At 49.4% G+C, this 14,033-nt stretch overlaps 1 protein-coding gene and 1 long non-coding RNA gene across 14 annotated transcripts in view; both read right to left on the reverse strand.

Annotated features, from left to right (window-relative positions):
* Positions 1–14,033, reverse strand: part of spag9b (sperm associated antigen 9b) — a 29,803-nt gene that overhangs the window by 11,619 nt on the left and 4,151 nt on the right. For 4 of the 13 annotated variants that reach the window (XM_071473196.1, XM_071473197.1, XM_071473198.1 and 1 more), the window contains exons 2-10: positions 13,228–13,348; positions 10,923–10,993; positions 10,106–10,203; positions 3,872–4,019; positions 2,477–2,560; positions 811–1,138; positions 622–718; positions 237–361; positions 104–115 (exon numbers count right to left, since the gene is read on the reverse strand). In XM_071473196.1, coding sequence (XP_071329297.1) covers positions 104–115; positions 237–361; positions 622–718; positions 811–1,138; positions 2,477–2,560; positions 3,872–4,019; positions 10,106–10,203; positions 10,923–10,993; positions 13,228–13,348 — 1,084 coding nt within the window. Of the gene's footprint in view, positions 1–103; positions 116–236; positions 362–621; positions 719–810; positions 1,139–2,476; positions 2,561–3,871; positions 4,020–5,622; positions 6,218–10,105; positions 10,204–10,922; positions 10,994–13,227; positions 13,349–14,033 lie in introns of those variants that run through there. The other 9 variants (XM_071473205.1, XM_071473204.1, XM_071473200.1 and 6 more) reach the window with 6 other exon arrangements.
* LOC139615343 (uncharacterized) lies at positions 10,231–10,916 on the reverse strand. The gene is made up of 4 exons (XR_011687355.1): positions 10,761–10,916; positions 10,480–10,523; positions 10,364–10,421; positions 10,231–10,330 (listed from the first exon to the last, which is right to left on the reverse strand). It is a non-coding gene; the product is annotated as an uncharacterized lncRNA (long non-coding RNA).

The raw sequence follows: 14,033 nt of genomic DNA on the forward strand, positions 1-14,033 counted from the left end.
ACAGGTGAAGAGAACATGAGAACACCTGTAGTCTACAGTAACACAATGACATCACTGTCACCTACTGAACATCGGTGAGAAAAGTCACAGGACTGATACACACCAGAGAACTCGTCTGTGAGGAGGCAACGCCCGACAGCCAGAGAACAGTTCAGAGACACGACAGGGGAGAAAGGTGTTTGTAAAAGAGGACCATGTGACCAAATGACAGGTAGTGAGAGGGCGGAGCTTCTCACCCAGCAGGTCAGCTCCTTCATCCACGTCTCCAATCAGGTCGTTTCCTGCTGACGACAGCTCCTCAAACAGAGAGTCAGTGTTTCTGTCGAACGCCAGGTTCTCCACGCCCCCTTTAGACGGCGTGCTGGAGAAACAAATGGAGGGTGTCATCGTCATCATCATCATCAGCTGTTCCAGAGCTTTCAACACGTCCTATGATCTTCATATATACCAGCTAAAACTGTCCCACCATCAATAAGATCACCCCCACCCCCACCCCCACACACACACACACACACAGGCATAGACACTGTTCTGGTTCTGGTCTTTTCATGTGGTTTGTGGAGAAGAAGAAACCCTGAGACCAGTGACCTCGGTGAGAACAGATGTGATCCAGTCTGGTACCTGGTTCCTCTGCAGTTCTCCAGGTCCATGTCCAGTTCTGGGGTGGACTCTATGATGGCCTGGACCTCAGACTTCTCCAGGTTCTCTGCTCCATCATCTGCTCCAGCAACAGAGACGCAAACATGAGCAGACAACAGACCACATCGTTACCTTCACAGGACACACAGGTGTGGTGACCGCTGCCCTCACCTCCACCTGACACAGGTGTAGCAGACTCCTGACTGTCCTGTCCTCGCTGACCCTCCTGCATCGCTGAGATGTTCTTGTTGCTCTCCGGCTTCCCGCTGTTCCAGTCCAGGTTCTGGTTGAAGTCTGAGGCCTGCTGCTCCTGGAGGGGGGTGTCCACAGACTCCATGGCCACGTCTGAGGCAGCAGCAGAGCCCCCACCCTGACTGGACACAGGACTCACACTGGTGGAGGCACCGTCAGGAGGAGACAGTGATGTGGACATGGATGTGTTGGATTTAGACTTGGATCCTCCTCTGGAGCCTCTGTGGTTTGAACCCGCCAGTTCATCCTTTACATGGAGGAAGAGGAGGGAGGAGGAGGGGAAGGAGGAGGAGGGTTAGGAAGAGGAGGGTTAGGAAGGAAAATAAAGGGTTAAACTATGATCTTCATCAATGAGACACCTTCATTTTATAAACATGCAGCTGTTCACACATCAGACACAACAACACAGAGTCAGATCATACATCAACATCTGTTTTAATTTAACTTCTTCAGTAATGGCTAAACGGTGTTTTGTGAGGTCACACTGACCTTGACCTTTGGCCACCAAAATCTAATCAGTTCATCACTGAGTCCAAGTGAATGTTTGTACCAAATTTAAAGAAATTATCTCAAGGTGTCACTGAGATATCACCAAAACAAAAGGGAGCACCATCAGACACCACCAGACACAGACCTTATAAGATTTCACTTAAAGTCTGAGTTAAGGTTTCCTTAAAATGTTCCCTTAAGTATTTAAGGTTTTCTCTTATCTTAGTCTTACACTTAAGGAAACACTTAAAGTCAGTTAAGCCTTAGTGACCAACCTCAGGTAAAAAGTGAAGGTTCCTCTGACTCTGTCTGAACTGAGCTCATGTTGACAAATGAAGAACATGAACTCATCCCATCGAGGGGAGAACCCGATGGACCCTGAACCATGAGGACCTGGTTCTACATCACAGATCTGACCTGAGGTCAGTTTATGATCTGTCCCACGTGATTTATGTCACATGATCTTTCTGGTCAGGTGTAGTCGAGGTGTTACATGTCCAAAGATCAGAGGTGTGTGCTGGGTCACATGATCAGAGGTGTGTGCCGGGTCACGTGATCAGAGGTGTGTGCCGGGTCACGTGACCCATAAATAACTTCCTCAGCTAAGGAGAAATTGTCATACTTAAGTAGAAAATTAAGGTGTTTTGTGCAGCCGGTCCCTGGATGTCACTCTGAACCATATTCCGTACATAATAAATATATAAGAGATTCTGACTCTGTCATTATTTTACAACCAGCCAGGTGATGCTGTTATCCTGGATCATCAGAGTCAGGCTCAGTGAAGTCAGGTATCCGCTGAGAGCTGGACTAAGCTGGACCTGGTCCCAGGAAAGTCCGGCCTCTTCAACACTCAAACAGGCAACGAGCAACAACAATTAAAACCATGCAGTCGATGTGAGTAAAGCCTCATATCAGGACCTGAGCCCTGGTCCAGATTCAGACACGTCAAACTGGTCCTGTTGGTTTAAAGATGAAGGACCTGAAGGAGGCAGCTCAGACACATGCAGCTGTTAGCATCATTTCATATAATCACACACAGTCAAGTCTGCACCACAAACACTGGTTAGTCTGGTTCCTTCAGGGCAGGCAGGTCTACCTGGTCCTGATCAGGATCCTCATTGGACCACTTCTCCTGTGAAGCTTCAGGTTCTGCTGTGATTGGAGAGAACTGTTCCTCAGACTGAGGAACATCAAAGACCCTTTAAGTTCATTCACTGACACAAAGCAGCAGAGTGAGCTGTGTAACATTCATAACTCAGCGGGTTAGGTTAGAACTGTTCTCATTAGAACGGTTCTGATGTGTCACAGAGAATGCAGGTGATCTAACAGTGAGCAGTGTTTCCTCAGGTGGAGGAGGAGACCTGGTCCCTCTGTGAACATGAACCAATCAGACAGCTTCCTGGCCCGTGGACCCTCCCACCCTGTGTTGTTTTGATCTGGTGACACCAGCAGCCTCAGTTCTATAAATAGCTCAGTGGCTGATGGGAAAGAGTCAGGACAACAACAGAGCATCCTCACAGATCCTGTCACCGTGGAAACAGATGGAGGAGGACGGAGGACTTCACTAACAGAGGAGACTGTGAGGCGCTCACAGACTCACACTGCTGTTCTCCTCTCTCTGCACTGACTGTTTCCTTTCACTCCTCTTGTTTCCATGCTGCCATCACCCTGTTGTTGCTATAGTAGCACTCAGCAGCCAATGAGGGGAGAGCTTCCTTCCTGTGCTACTCTCCTGATTTAGACTCTTCTCTAACCTTCCAAAACACCCCCCCCCACCACACACACACACACACACACACACACACACACACACACACACACACACACACACACACACACCGCTGTGTCTTTGTGTTTCGTCCTCTGACTTGACATTTTGTAGAGATTTACACTTAATGATCTCCTCCCTCTGTGTGTGTGTGTGTGTGTGTGTGTGTGTGTGTGTGTGTGTGTGTGTGTGTGTGTGTGTGTGTGTGTGGTCCTCACTTTAAAAACAATCTAAAGTTTAAATAACAAATACAGGTCACCAGAGGTCAAAGCTCCTCCTCACTCTGACCCTGAACCAGTGTAATAACGACTCATTAACACTTATTAGTAGTTCATTAATATTCATGACGGAGCCGTGTTTGCAGCATCGTTTCCAACGGCAACAATGTGAGGAGACTCTGTCCTCCCTCCCTCCCTGAGGTTAAAGGCAGGCCCCCGAATGGTACCACTTCCCCTGGGCTCCCAGCCACACACACAGACACACACACACACACAGACACAAAGCTCACAAGCTGTTAAAGATTCTGGCCACACTGCGCAGCCCTCTCTCTGAATAGCAGTGTACTCTGGCACTGAGCGTCAGAGTTTGTCTCCACGGCCTCTGAAGTGTCCTGAGGATGATGTCATCATCTGATCCGTGGGAAGCTCCACAGGCCGACCTCACACACCACCTTTACTCTTTACAGACACACACTCAGGATGTGTGTGTGTTTGTGTGTTGTACCTTGAGGCTGGTGTTGGACCGTGGGTGGCTGAGGTTGTTGAATCTCCACGGTTCAGAGGGGGTGTCCACAGGTTCCCTCTGGAGGTCAGGGGTCATACCATCAGTCCCAGGAAGCTGGAATATCCCCATGGAGATGGGACGCTCCTTCCTGGAGACAAACAGAGGAAGGTGACTCAAAGAGAAAGGACAGGAAGTGAGGAAGCTGGGAAAGTGACTCAGTGGTCGAGTTACTGTTACGTAATGAGAACAGAGAGAACACAATTAACCATGAGTACAGAGGAGGTAAACTGCCACCACACAGGAAGTGAGGGCGATAGCAGCTCTGTGCAGCTACACTTACCATCAGATAATTAGCACAAACATGAAGTACAGCAGAGGCTGATGGGAAACACATTAGTTTGACCTGATTAACTTGAAAAGTTCAGTCTCCACTGTGTGCACAGCCTCCTCATCCTCACCTGACTGCTCCACACTGGGACAGGGTCACACCCACAGGTGGGACGATGGAGCCGTGTCTGATACCTGATTCACTTCTAACAGATTCTACATTTAATCGATTTCACTAAATCAACTGAGCAGATTGATCATTTCTTCAGGTGCACACTTCATCTAATCACCACATGGCCGAGTGCAACATCCAAATCACAGGAGCTGCAGCTTTTTGATGGAGGTCAGATGTGTGTTCATTAATCTAATGTGAATACATGGTGCTGCAGAGACGCCCTGTTCTACAGGAACACAGTTTATTACAGACCACAACAAAAACCACATCATCATCATTTTTTCAGTGAAAATGAAAAATGAATGTATCACTAAAATCATCTGTCAAAATAATCACAGGATGATTTTCTATGTCATCATTACTTCAGCTTCAGAGACATCACAGGTGTAGCTCACAGAGAAATGAAGGTGCCTCCATCACCTCCCTCATCATCATCTTCACCATCATCCTCATCATCAGTTATCAGGTCAGCTGAAGGACTTCACACTGACCTGTTTCCAGCTCAGGTGCTAAAACTGATGAATTAAATTCAGCTGTGTTCACTAAACGTCATCACATTCAGTCACATGACTTATCTCCATTATGGTCCTGAAGTCCAGACAGGAAGAGGCAGTGACACGTATGAGCTGCTTCTGTCCCATGTGTCATTAACACAACTGATGACAACATTATATAAACACGACAATAGTCAAACCACAGAGATCCTACAGGGAGGTCTCACTCTGCTGCTGTTTTCAGATGTTTTAAACTGTTCAGAGAACAGACAGATTTTATCAAACAGCAGACCATCAGAGTACTGAACTGTTGAGCAGGGAGCCAGTTCTCTTTACACAGGTCTGTCTGAGGTGTGTTCACCTGGCAGGAGACCACAGTGCAGTCAGACCACTGACACCATCGTCACCCTCCTCTTCATCACAGCTCCTCTCACTCCACTGACTCAGTCCTACGGGACAGTGTGAGCAGAACAATGACAGCCACAGTGAAAACAGCAGCCGGCAGCCAGTGATGAAAGGCTGCAGCCCAACAACACAATGGACACACAACCATACTGAGAGCAGAGGTCACACACAGGCCACTGGTGGAGAGCAGTGAGCCTCCTGCTCTGATCTCAGGTCAGATGATGAGAACCTCTGCTGCGTGCTGTAGATACACCTCCTCTCTCCTGACCTACTTTACTGTGCAGCCTCGTACTGTCTGACTGTATCACACCCACATGGGTGACACACCTACACACTCACACACTCGTTACCTGCCGGGCCTGGGGATGGAGGGTAAGGACGGCAGGGCAGGTAAGCTGCCGGTGGAGACAGAGTAGTGGACCAGCAGCAGCACTGACAGAGACACGAGCACCGCAGAGTTGATGACCACCGCTCCCCCGACGAAGCCAAACACAAACAGCAGCATACACCCGGGGCTCATGGCCCCCCCAGATCATGGCCCAGTGCCTCGCCGGGACCAGGAGGTTGGGGGGATGAAAGCAGGTTGGGGGGGGGTCACCGAAGCTCTAGATTCTCTGCTGTTTGTAGCTGAACTAAAACCAGATGAGGTCAGAGACGCCGCGTCCGTCCGTTGGAGTCACAACTGTATCCTGCAGCTGGAGAGCGAGCACCGGCCAAATGAAGAAGGGTCTGCCAGCAGCAATACAGTCAGCAACAACAGGCAGCAACAACAGGCAGTAAGAGTCAGCAGCAGTGATCCAGGAGGCTCCTGCAGCAGTGATTGATTAAAGCAGAGCAGTGGATCCTCCACAGGGAGCAGAGACAGTCTCTCTCCTCCTCCTCTCCTCTGCTGCTGCTGCTGTTCAGTCTAGAACAGTCTGACGCTCTCCCTCTCTCACTGTGAACCACCACCCCTCCCTCTCTCCCTCTCTCCCTCTCCCCCTCTCCCTCCCTCTCTCTCTCTTTTGGATGCTGAGGCAGCTTGTTCCATATGCCTCTGCTCAGGCGACAGCCTATTGGCCAGACTGATCAATCAAAGACAGTGTGTGTGTGTGTGTGTGTGTGTGTGTGTGTGTGTGTGTGTGTGTGTGTGTGAGACAGAGACAGAGACAGAGACAGAGAGAGAGAGAGAGAGAGAGAGAGAGAGACACAGACACAGGCACTGGCACTGTGCATTATTCTGCATTAGAGGGATAGTGGGGGTGGAGGGGGGGCAGGGCACAGGGGGCTGCCTGGATACACAGACTAGAAATGCTGCACAGTACAGAACCACAGTGTTACACACACTGTTAACACTGTTGAACAGCAGGTTCACTGTTCACCATGTTCACCATCTTAGTTTGGAGTGTTAGCATGCTAATGGCTAACTAGCTGTAAACACAAAGAGCTGAGGCTGGAGGAAATGTTGCCACATACACATGACCAGAGTTACTACAGTTTATTCTGTGGTGAGAAGATGAACATGAGCTGGTGTTTACAGTAAAACATGAAGGAGACTGAGAGACAATGTGAGAGAAGGTTTCATGGTGATGAGACCAGAACATCTGTTGATCATCGTACTGAGCAGAAACAAACCAGCAGCAGCAGCAGCATGCTGGGAGGTCGCGACAGGAACAACCTGAACTGTCCTGGAGGACAAACAGCTCGGACAGGGTGAGGACAGCTGACACAGAGAGGACGCAGCATCTTTGTGTGTCAGCAGTAACACATAACACACTCACACGTAGTTAAAGAAGACAAGTGTTTGTTCCAACCTACAGCTGTTAAAACAGCAGCCTCCACCTACACCTGTACACAGGTGGAGCTGCAGTTTGTGACAAACGTGTTTACAACCACATGATAGTAATAAACAGGTGGGTGTGTGTGTGTGTGTGTGTGTGTGTGTGTGTATGTGTGTGTGTGTGTGTGTGTGGGGTGGGGGGGGCTGACCTCCTGGCTCTCTGCAGTCTGCTGCTCACTCATAATCTGCTCCACAGATGAGCAACAAAATCTCATCATCTCAGTGAAGCAGATCACCATGACAACAGCCCAGCAACCATCCTGATGCGCATCCACACCAACCTTCATCTGCCCCACAGCTGCTGCAGCTTCATGACACACTAACTTCATCACGTTTCCTGTGTCCACCTGTCTGCTGATCCAGGTTCTCTGACAGGTACAGGTGCAGAGGGTGTGTGGGAGTGAAGGTTAAAGCTGATCAGCTGCTGTGAACCTGGATCAATCAGACACTGCAGGTCCATGTTGTTCAGTCCTGAAACCTGTGTCACATGGAGCTGTGCTCTTACAGGTGTCACAGCTCTCTGCAGGATAACCTGTGGTGAGTTCACAGCCCCTAAACATCTGTCAGGTACACAGAACCATGAACAGACAGATGTTCAGATATCTGCCGACGTCAGGTCAGAGCCGACGTCAAATACACCTCGGTCCATAAATTCACTGATGACAGTAAAGATAAATATATATCATCAACATGCACCAAAATACTCAACTTTAGAACCACACTGGTGTCCATGTCAAACAGAGACGGGGGAGGGAATCAGGCCTAGAGAAAAATGAGGGAAATCCAGGTGAAGACCACTTCAGGGTCCTGAAGAAAAATCAGCTGTTGGCCTCTAGTCAAAGGTTTCATCAGGAGAAAAACATCATCGACCACTTGTCCTCTAATGTTTCCAGACTGAGATCAGTAAGGACAGAATAGAAACATGTGGTGCAGCTGTTTTCTCCTTCATCACATCACACCTGACTCAGGACGAACCTCTGTCTAAAATACAGACGACGCAACAACACACACACACACACACAGTACTGTAGAACAGACGACAAGCATGAACTGTAACCCTCTGTGTTCTTCACTTCACAGTACGTGAGGTGCGGAGTGTATAGGAGCAGGTCCTGGGGACAGTAGCTGCTGTCCCCAGGACCTGCTCCTATACACAGCTTTTCTGTGACCACTCCAAGTGCTTTACAATACTCACACATTCACCCATCACTCACACAGTCACCCATTCACTCACACAGTCACACATCACTCACACAGTCACACATCACTCACACAGTCACACATCACTCACACAGTCACCCATCACTCACACAGTCACACATCACTCACAGTCACCCATTCACTCACACATTCACACATCACTCACACAGTCACCCATTCACACATCACTCACAGTCACCCATCACTCACACAGTCACACATCACTCACACAGTCACACATCACTCACACAGTCACACATCACTCACAGTCACCCATTCACTCACACATTCACACATCACTCACACAGTCACCCATTCACTCACACAGTCACCCATTCACTTACACATTCACACATCACTCACACAGTCACCCATTCACACATCACTCACACAGTCACACATCACTCACACAGTCACCCATTCACTCACACAGTCACACATCACTCACACAATCACACATCACTCACACAGTCACCCATTCACACATCACTCACACAGTCACCCATTCACTCACACAGTCACCCATTCACACATCACTCACACAGTCACCCATCACTCACACAGTCACACATCACTCACACAGTCACTCACACAGTCACCCATCACTCACACAGTCACCCATCACTCACACATTCACACATCACTCACACATTCACTCACACAGTCACTGTGAAAAGGTGGTTCTATTCCCTTTTCACTGTGCCCTAATCCCCCACATTATCATGGTTATTATTATTGTTGGAGTTTTGAGTAAATGTTTCTATTAATTTTTCTTCAGGGTTTGATTTTTTTATAGATAAGTTTGAAGATGTTTTGGTGATTTATTTTGCAAGGGTCAGCCTACATTGGACATTTTCAGTGGACTCTCTGAGTGGGGTTGATTGGCTGCTCCATCAGGGAGAGAGGAAACAGGTGTGGGCTGGCAGATCCAGTTAGATTTTAGTGTGGGGTGGGGTGCTTGGAATGGGGAGCATTTTAGCTCACCCCCACACTTACCTGGGAAGATGGTATGCTCCACTTAGGGGAAGATTAAGTGCAGGCTATTGAGGGTCAGAGGGAGAGAGAGGAAAAGACGTAGAGCAGGTGGCAGCTTGGAGTGAGGCTGCAATTTTAATATTTGTTTGATATGGTTTAAGTTCTGTTTCTTTGAATTGCCCGGGATTCATTTGTTTTTTTTGTTTGTAGTATTTGGTTAATAAAAAATTTCACTTTTGAGCACAGACTCTCGCCTGCTGACAACGTTTTTTTACAACATCTTTTTAAAACCATCCGGTGCTTATATCATCCTCTGCCCTTTGCGGAGAGAGGCAACACCACAGTCACCCATCACTCACACAGTCACACATCACTCACACAGTCACCCATCACTCACACATTCACTCACACAGTCACACATCACTCACACATTCACTCACACAGTCACCCATCACTCACACACTCGTACCCTGATGGTCAGCTGTCAGTGTGGGGGTCTGTATCGTGGCCGGGGATCGAACCACCGACCTGCTCCACCTCCTGAATCACAGCCGCCTCAAAGCTGCTGTGTTTTCAGCTTTGTGGGTGTGTTTTGTTATTTGTTGTTATTTGTTGTTATGTTCTGTTTTTTGTCGTTGTGACAGTAGTTTAGTGAGAGAAAGTGGTTCCTGATGAGAGCAGTGACGTTAAACCTCAGTCAGAACCTGAACATGTAAAAGAGAACGGAGAATGTTTTTTATTGTTATTGTTTACAGAACTGAGCGGCTGTCACATGATTGTGTTGTGGTGTAACTACACTGACAGTGTTGGTGTTGTGTGATTGTGTTGTGGGGTCTCACCGTGCTCTGGCTGAGGAGCCTGTATCTGGAGGTTCTGCTGGCGTCGCTGCGTGCTGGTGTTTAGTCCGTTCCAGATGTTCCATGTAGCTGTGGATCATCTGGACAGAACAAGATGAGAAAACTCTTCATTTATCCCTGAAAGCAAGTTCACATCACCTGCTCTCAGCTCAGCACTGTGGAGGAGGGTTCACACCTGAACCCACCTGTTCTCCACATGTTCTACACCTGTTCTCTTCATGTTCTCCACCTGTCCTCCACCTGTTCTCAGCTCAGCACTGTGAAGGAGGGTTCACACCTGAACCCACATGTCCTCCACCTGTCCTCCATATGTTCTCAGCTCAGCACTGTGGAGGAGGGTTCACACCTGAACCCACCTGTTCTCCACATGTTCTACACCTGTTCTCTTCATGTTCTCCACCTGTCCTCCACCTGTTCTCAGCTCAGCACTGTGAAGGAGGGTTCACACCTGAACCCACCTGTTCTCCACATGTTCTACACCTGTTCTCTTCATGTTCTCCACCTGTCCTCCACCTGTTCTCAGCTCAGCACTGTGGAGGAGGGTTCACACCTGAACCCACATGTTCTCCATCTGTTCTCTTCATGGTCTCCACATGTTCTCCACCTGTTCTACACCTATTCTCTTCATGTTCTCCACCTGTTCTCTGATTGGCAAACATCACAAACAGTCTCTTCCTCATCCTCAGTGAACAGTGGACTTCACAGGAAACAGAACTGTCCTCCTCCTCCTCCTCCTCTCTGGTTCCTGTTTACCTGAACGTGAGAACACTGACGCTGAACCACACACGCAGCAGCTCACCTCCGTGTGTCTCTGATGGAGAGTGTTGTACTCCTTCTTCAGCTCTGCCTCTCTCTCCTCCAACCTGCTGACTGCAAGACAGAAAACAGTGAGTCACGTGACCAGAGGAGACACAGGGTCACACCCACCCCCACTCTTCACACCCACTCTGAACCATCACAAACACCCACTCTGAACCCTCAGTCACACCCACTCTGAACCTTCAGTCACACCCACTCTGAACCATCACCCACACCCACTCTGAACCATCACCCACACCCACTCTGAACCGTCACCCACACCCACTCTGAACCGTCACCTACACCCACTCTGAACCGTCACCCACACCCACTCTGAACCGTCACCCACACCCACTCTGAACCCTCAGTCACACCCACTCTGAACCATCACCCACACCCACTCTGAACCATCACCTACACCCACTCTGAACCGTCACCCACACCCACTCTGAACCGTCACCCACACCCACTCTGAACCCTCAGTCACACCCACTCTGAACCATCACCCACACCCACTCTGAACCCTCAGTCACACCCACTCTGAACCATCACCTACACCCACTCTGAACCCTCAGTCACACCCACTCTGAACCATCACCTACACCCACTCTGAACCATCACCCACACCCACTCTGAACCCTCAGTCACACCCACTCTGAACCATCACCCACACCCACTCTGAACCCTCAGTCACACCCACTCTGAACCATCACCTACACCTACTCTGAACCATCACCCACACCCACTCTGAACCTTCAGTCACACCCACTCTGAACCATCACCTACACCCACTCTTAACCATCACCCACACCCACTCTGAACCGTCAGTCACACCCACTCTGAACCATCACCCACACCCACTCTGAACCATCAGTCACACCCACTCTGAACCATCACCCACACCCACTCTTCACACCCACTCTGAACCATCACCCACACCCACTCTGAACCATCACCCACACCCACTCTGAACCATCAGTCACACCCACTCTGAACCATCACCCACACCCACTCTGAACCCTCACCCACACCCACTCTGAACCATCACCCACACCCACTCTTCACACCCACTCTGAACCCTCAGTCACACCCACTCTGAACCATCACCCACACCCACTCTGAACCATCACCCACACCCACTCTGAACCTTCAGTCACACCCACTCTGAACCATCACCCACACCCACTCTTAACCGTCACCCACACCCACTCTGAACCCTCAGTCACACCCACTCTGAACCATCACCCACACCCACTCTGAACCCTCAGTCACACCCACTCTGAACCCTCAGTCACACCCACTCTGAACCATCACCCACACCCACTCTGAACCCTCACCCACACCCACTCTGAACCATCACCCACACCCACTCCCACTCTTCACACCCACTCTGAACCCTCAGTCACACCCACTCTGAACCATCACCCACACCCACTCTGAACCTTCAGTCACACCCACTCTGAACCATCACCCACACCCACTCTGAACCGTCAGTCACACCCACTCTGAACCATCACCCACACCCACTCTGAACCTTCAGTCACACCCACTCTGAACCGTCAGTTCTTCAGTGTGAATGAACTGATGTGATTTAACAGAGGCTGGTGTCACTTCATGTGGTGATGGAGGACACTGACTGATCACAGGGCTGAGACCAGCACGAGGGGGGGGGGGGGGGGAGTCAGGCTCCGCCCAGTGGCTGGTGTGCACCGATGTACAGAACCTCAGAGTGACACAGACAGACCTGTGATGTGACATCACTTCCTCTGTGTGAGGACAAGTGTTTCCTTGATTTTAGTACATTTCAGGATTTTGCTTCTGCAGCTCCACCCAGTGGCCGAGTGGCCCATGTTTGAGGAAATTAGAAACATGTCAGCAGATTCGTTTTTATGTCTTTGAGTGTGACACTTCCTGTTTCTCTGTTTGTGCGTTTATTTTGTGTGTAATTACAAGCTGTGTGTAAAGTCAGGAGAACACACACACACACACACACAGTCTCAGTGCAGTCATGTAGACATCATGAGGACTGTACTGTCTCCATGCTCTTGTCTAATTCAGTCAGTGTGCGTTGTGCTGAAACACAGACACACACTGACTACACAAAGTTGTGTAGATAAAGATCACAGCTCTTTGTGTTCAGTTCACACTCAAACACTGTTACTGAGGGTCTTTATTCACTTCATCTGTCCTCTGGCTCCTCAGCAAACAACCTGTCACAAGACCTGCTCACAGGGTGTGAGAGTGTGTGTGTGTGTGTGTGTGTGTGTGTGTGTGTGTGTGTGTGTGTGTGTCTCAGATGGACTCACTCTGATCTGCGTAGTTCTTCGTCTTCATCTCCAGGTGGCGGCTGTGAGACTCCAGCACCACCAGTCGACCCTGCAGGTCCTTCCTCTCTCCGTCCTGAGAGTCTTCTAGAGCGATGAACCTCTGCAGACACACAACACACGGTGAAGCTCATGACACCCACTGTACACCTCCACCACCATGAGGGCTGAGGGCTCTGACACACACAGACACACACAGACACACACACACACACACACACACACACACAGAGACACACACACACACAGACACACACAGACACAGAGACACACAGAGACACACACAGACACAGAGACACAAACAGACACAGAGACACAGACACACACACACAGACACAGACACACACACAGACACAGACGCAGACAGACAGACACAGACACAGACGCAGACAGACACAGACACAGACAGACACAGACACACACAGACACAGAGACACACACAGACACAGACACACAGACACAGACACACAGACACACACACACACACACACACACACACACACACACACACACACACACACACACACAGAGTCTGTATTGATATCAGAGTCAAGGTTATTTTTTCAATCTTCACAGCAGCTGTTGGCACTAAACCTCACAGCTTCTCTCAGGGGACGCTGGGCTCTGAGTGTTTGTATAGACACACACACACACACAGAGGAGAGTGTGTTCTCTGAACACACATTAACACACACAGTAAAATCACCATGATAATCAGAAGAATATTCAGTGGCCAGACCTGAACCGCGCTGGATCTGATCCGGTTCAGACTCTGATGAGTCCAGATC

This window comes from Trachinotus anak, unplaced genomic scaffold, assembly GCF_046630095.1.
Source record: "Trachinotus anak isolate AG129_WGS33_773 ecotype Australia unplaced genomic scaffold, CSIRO_AGI_Tana_v1 ptg000048l, whole genome shotgun sequence".
Lineage (NCBI taxonomy): Eukaryota > Metazoa > Chordata > Actinopteri > Carangiformes > Carangidae > Trachinotus > Trachinotus anak.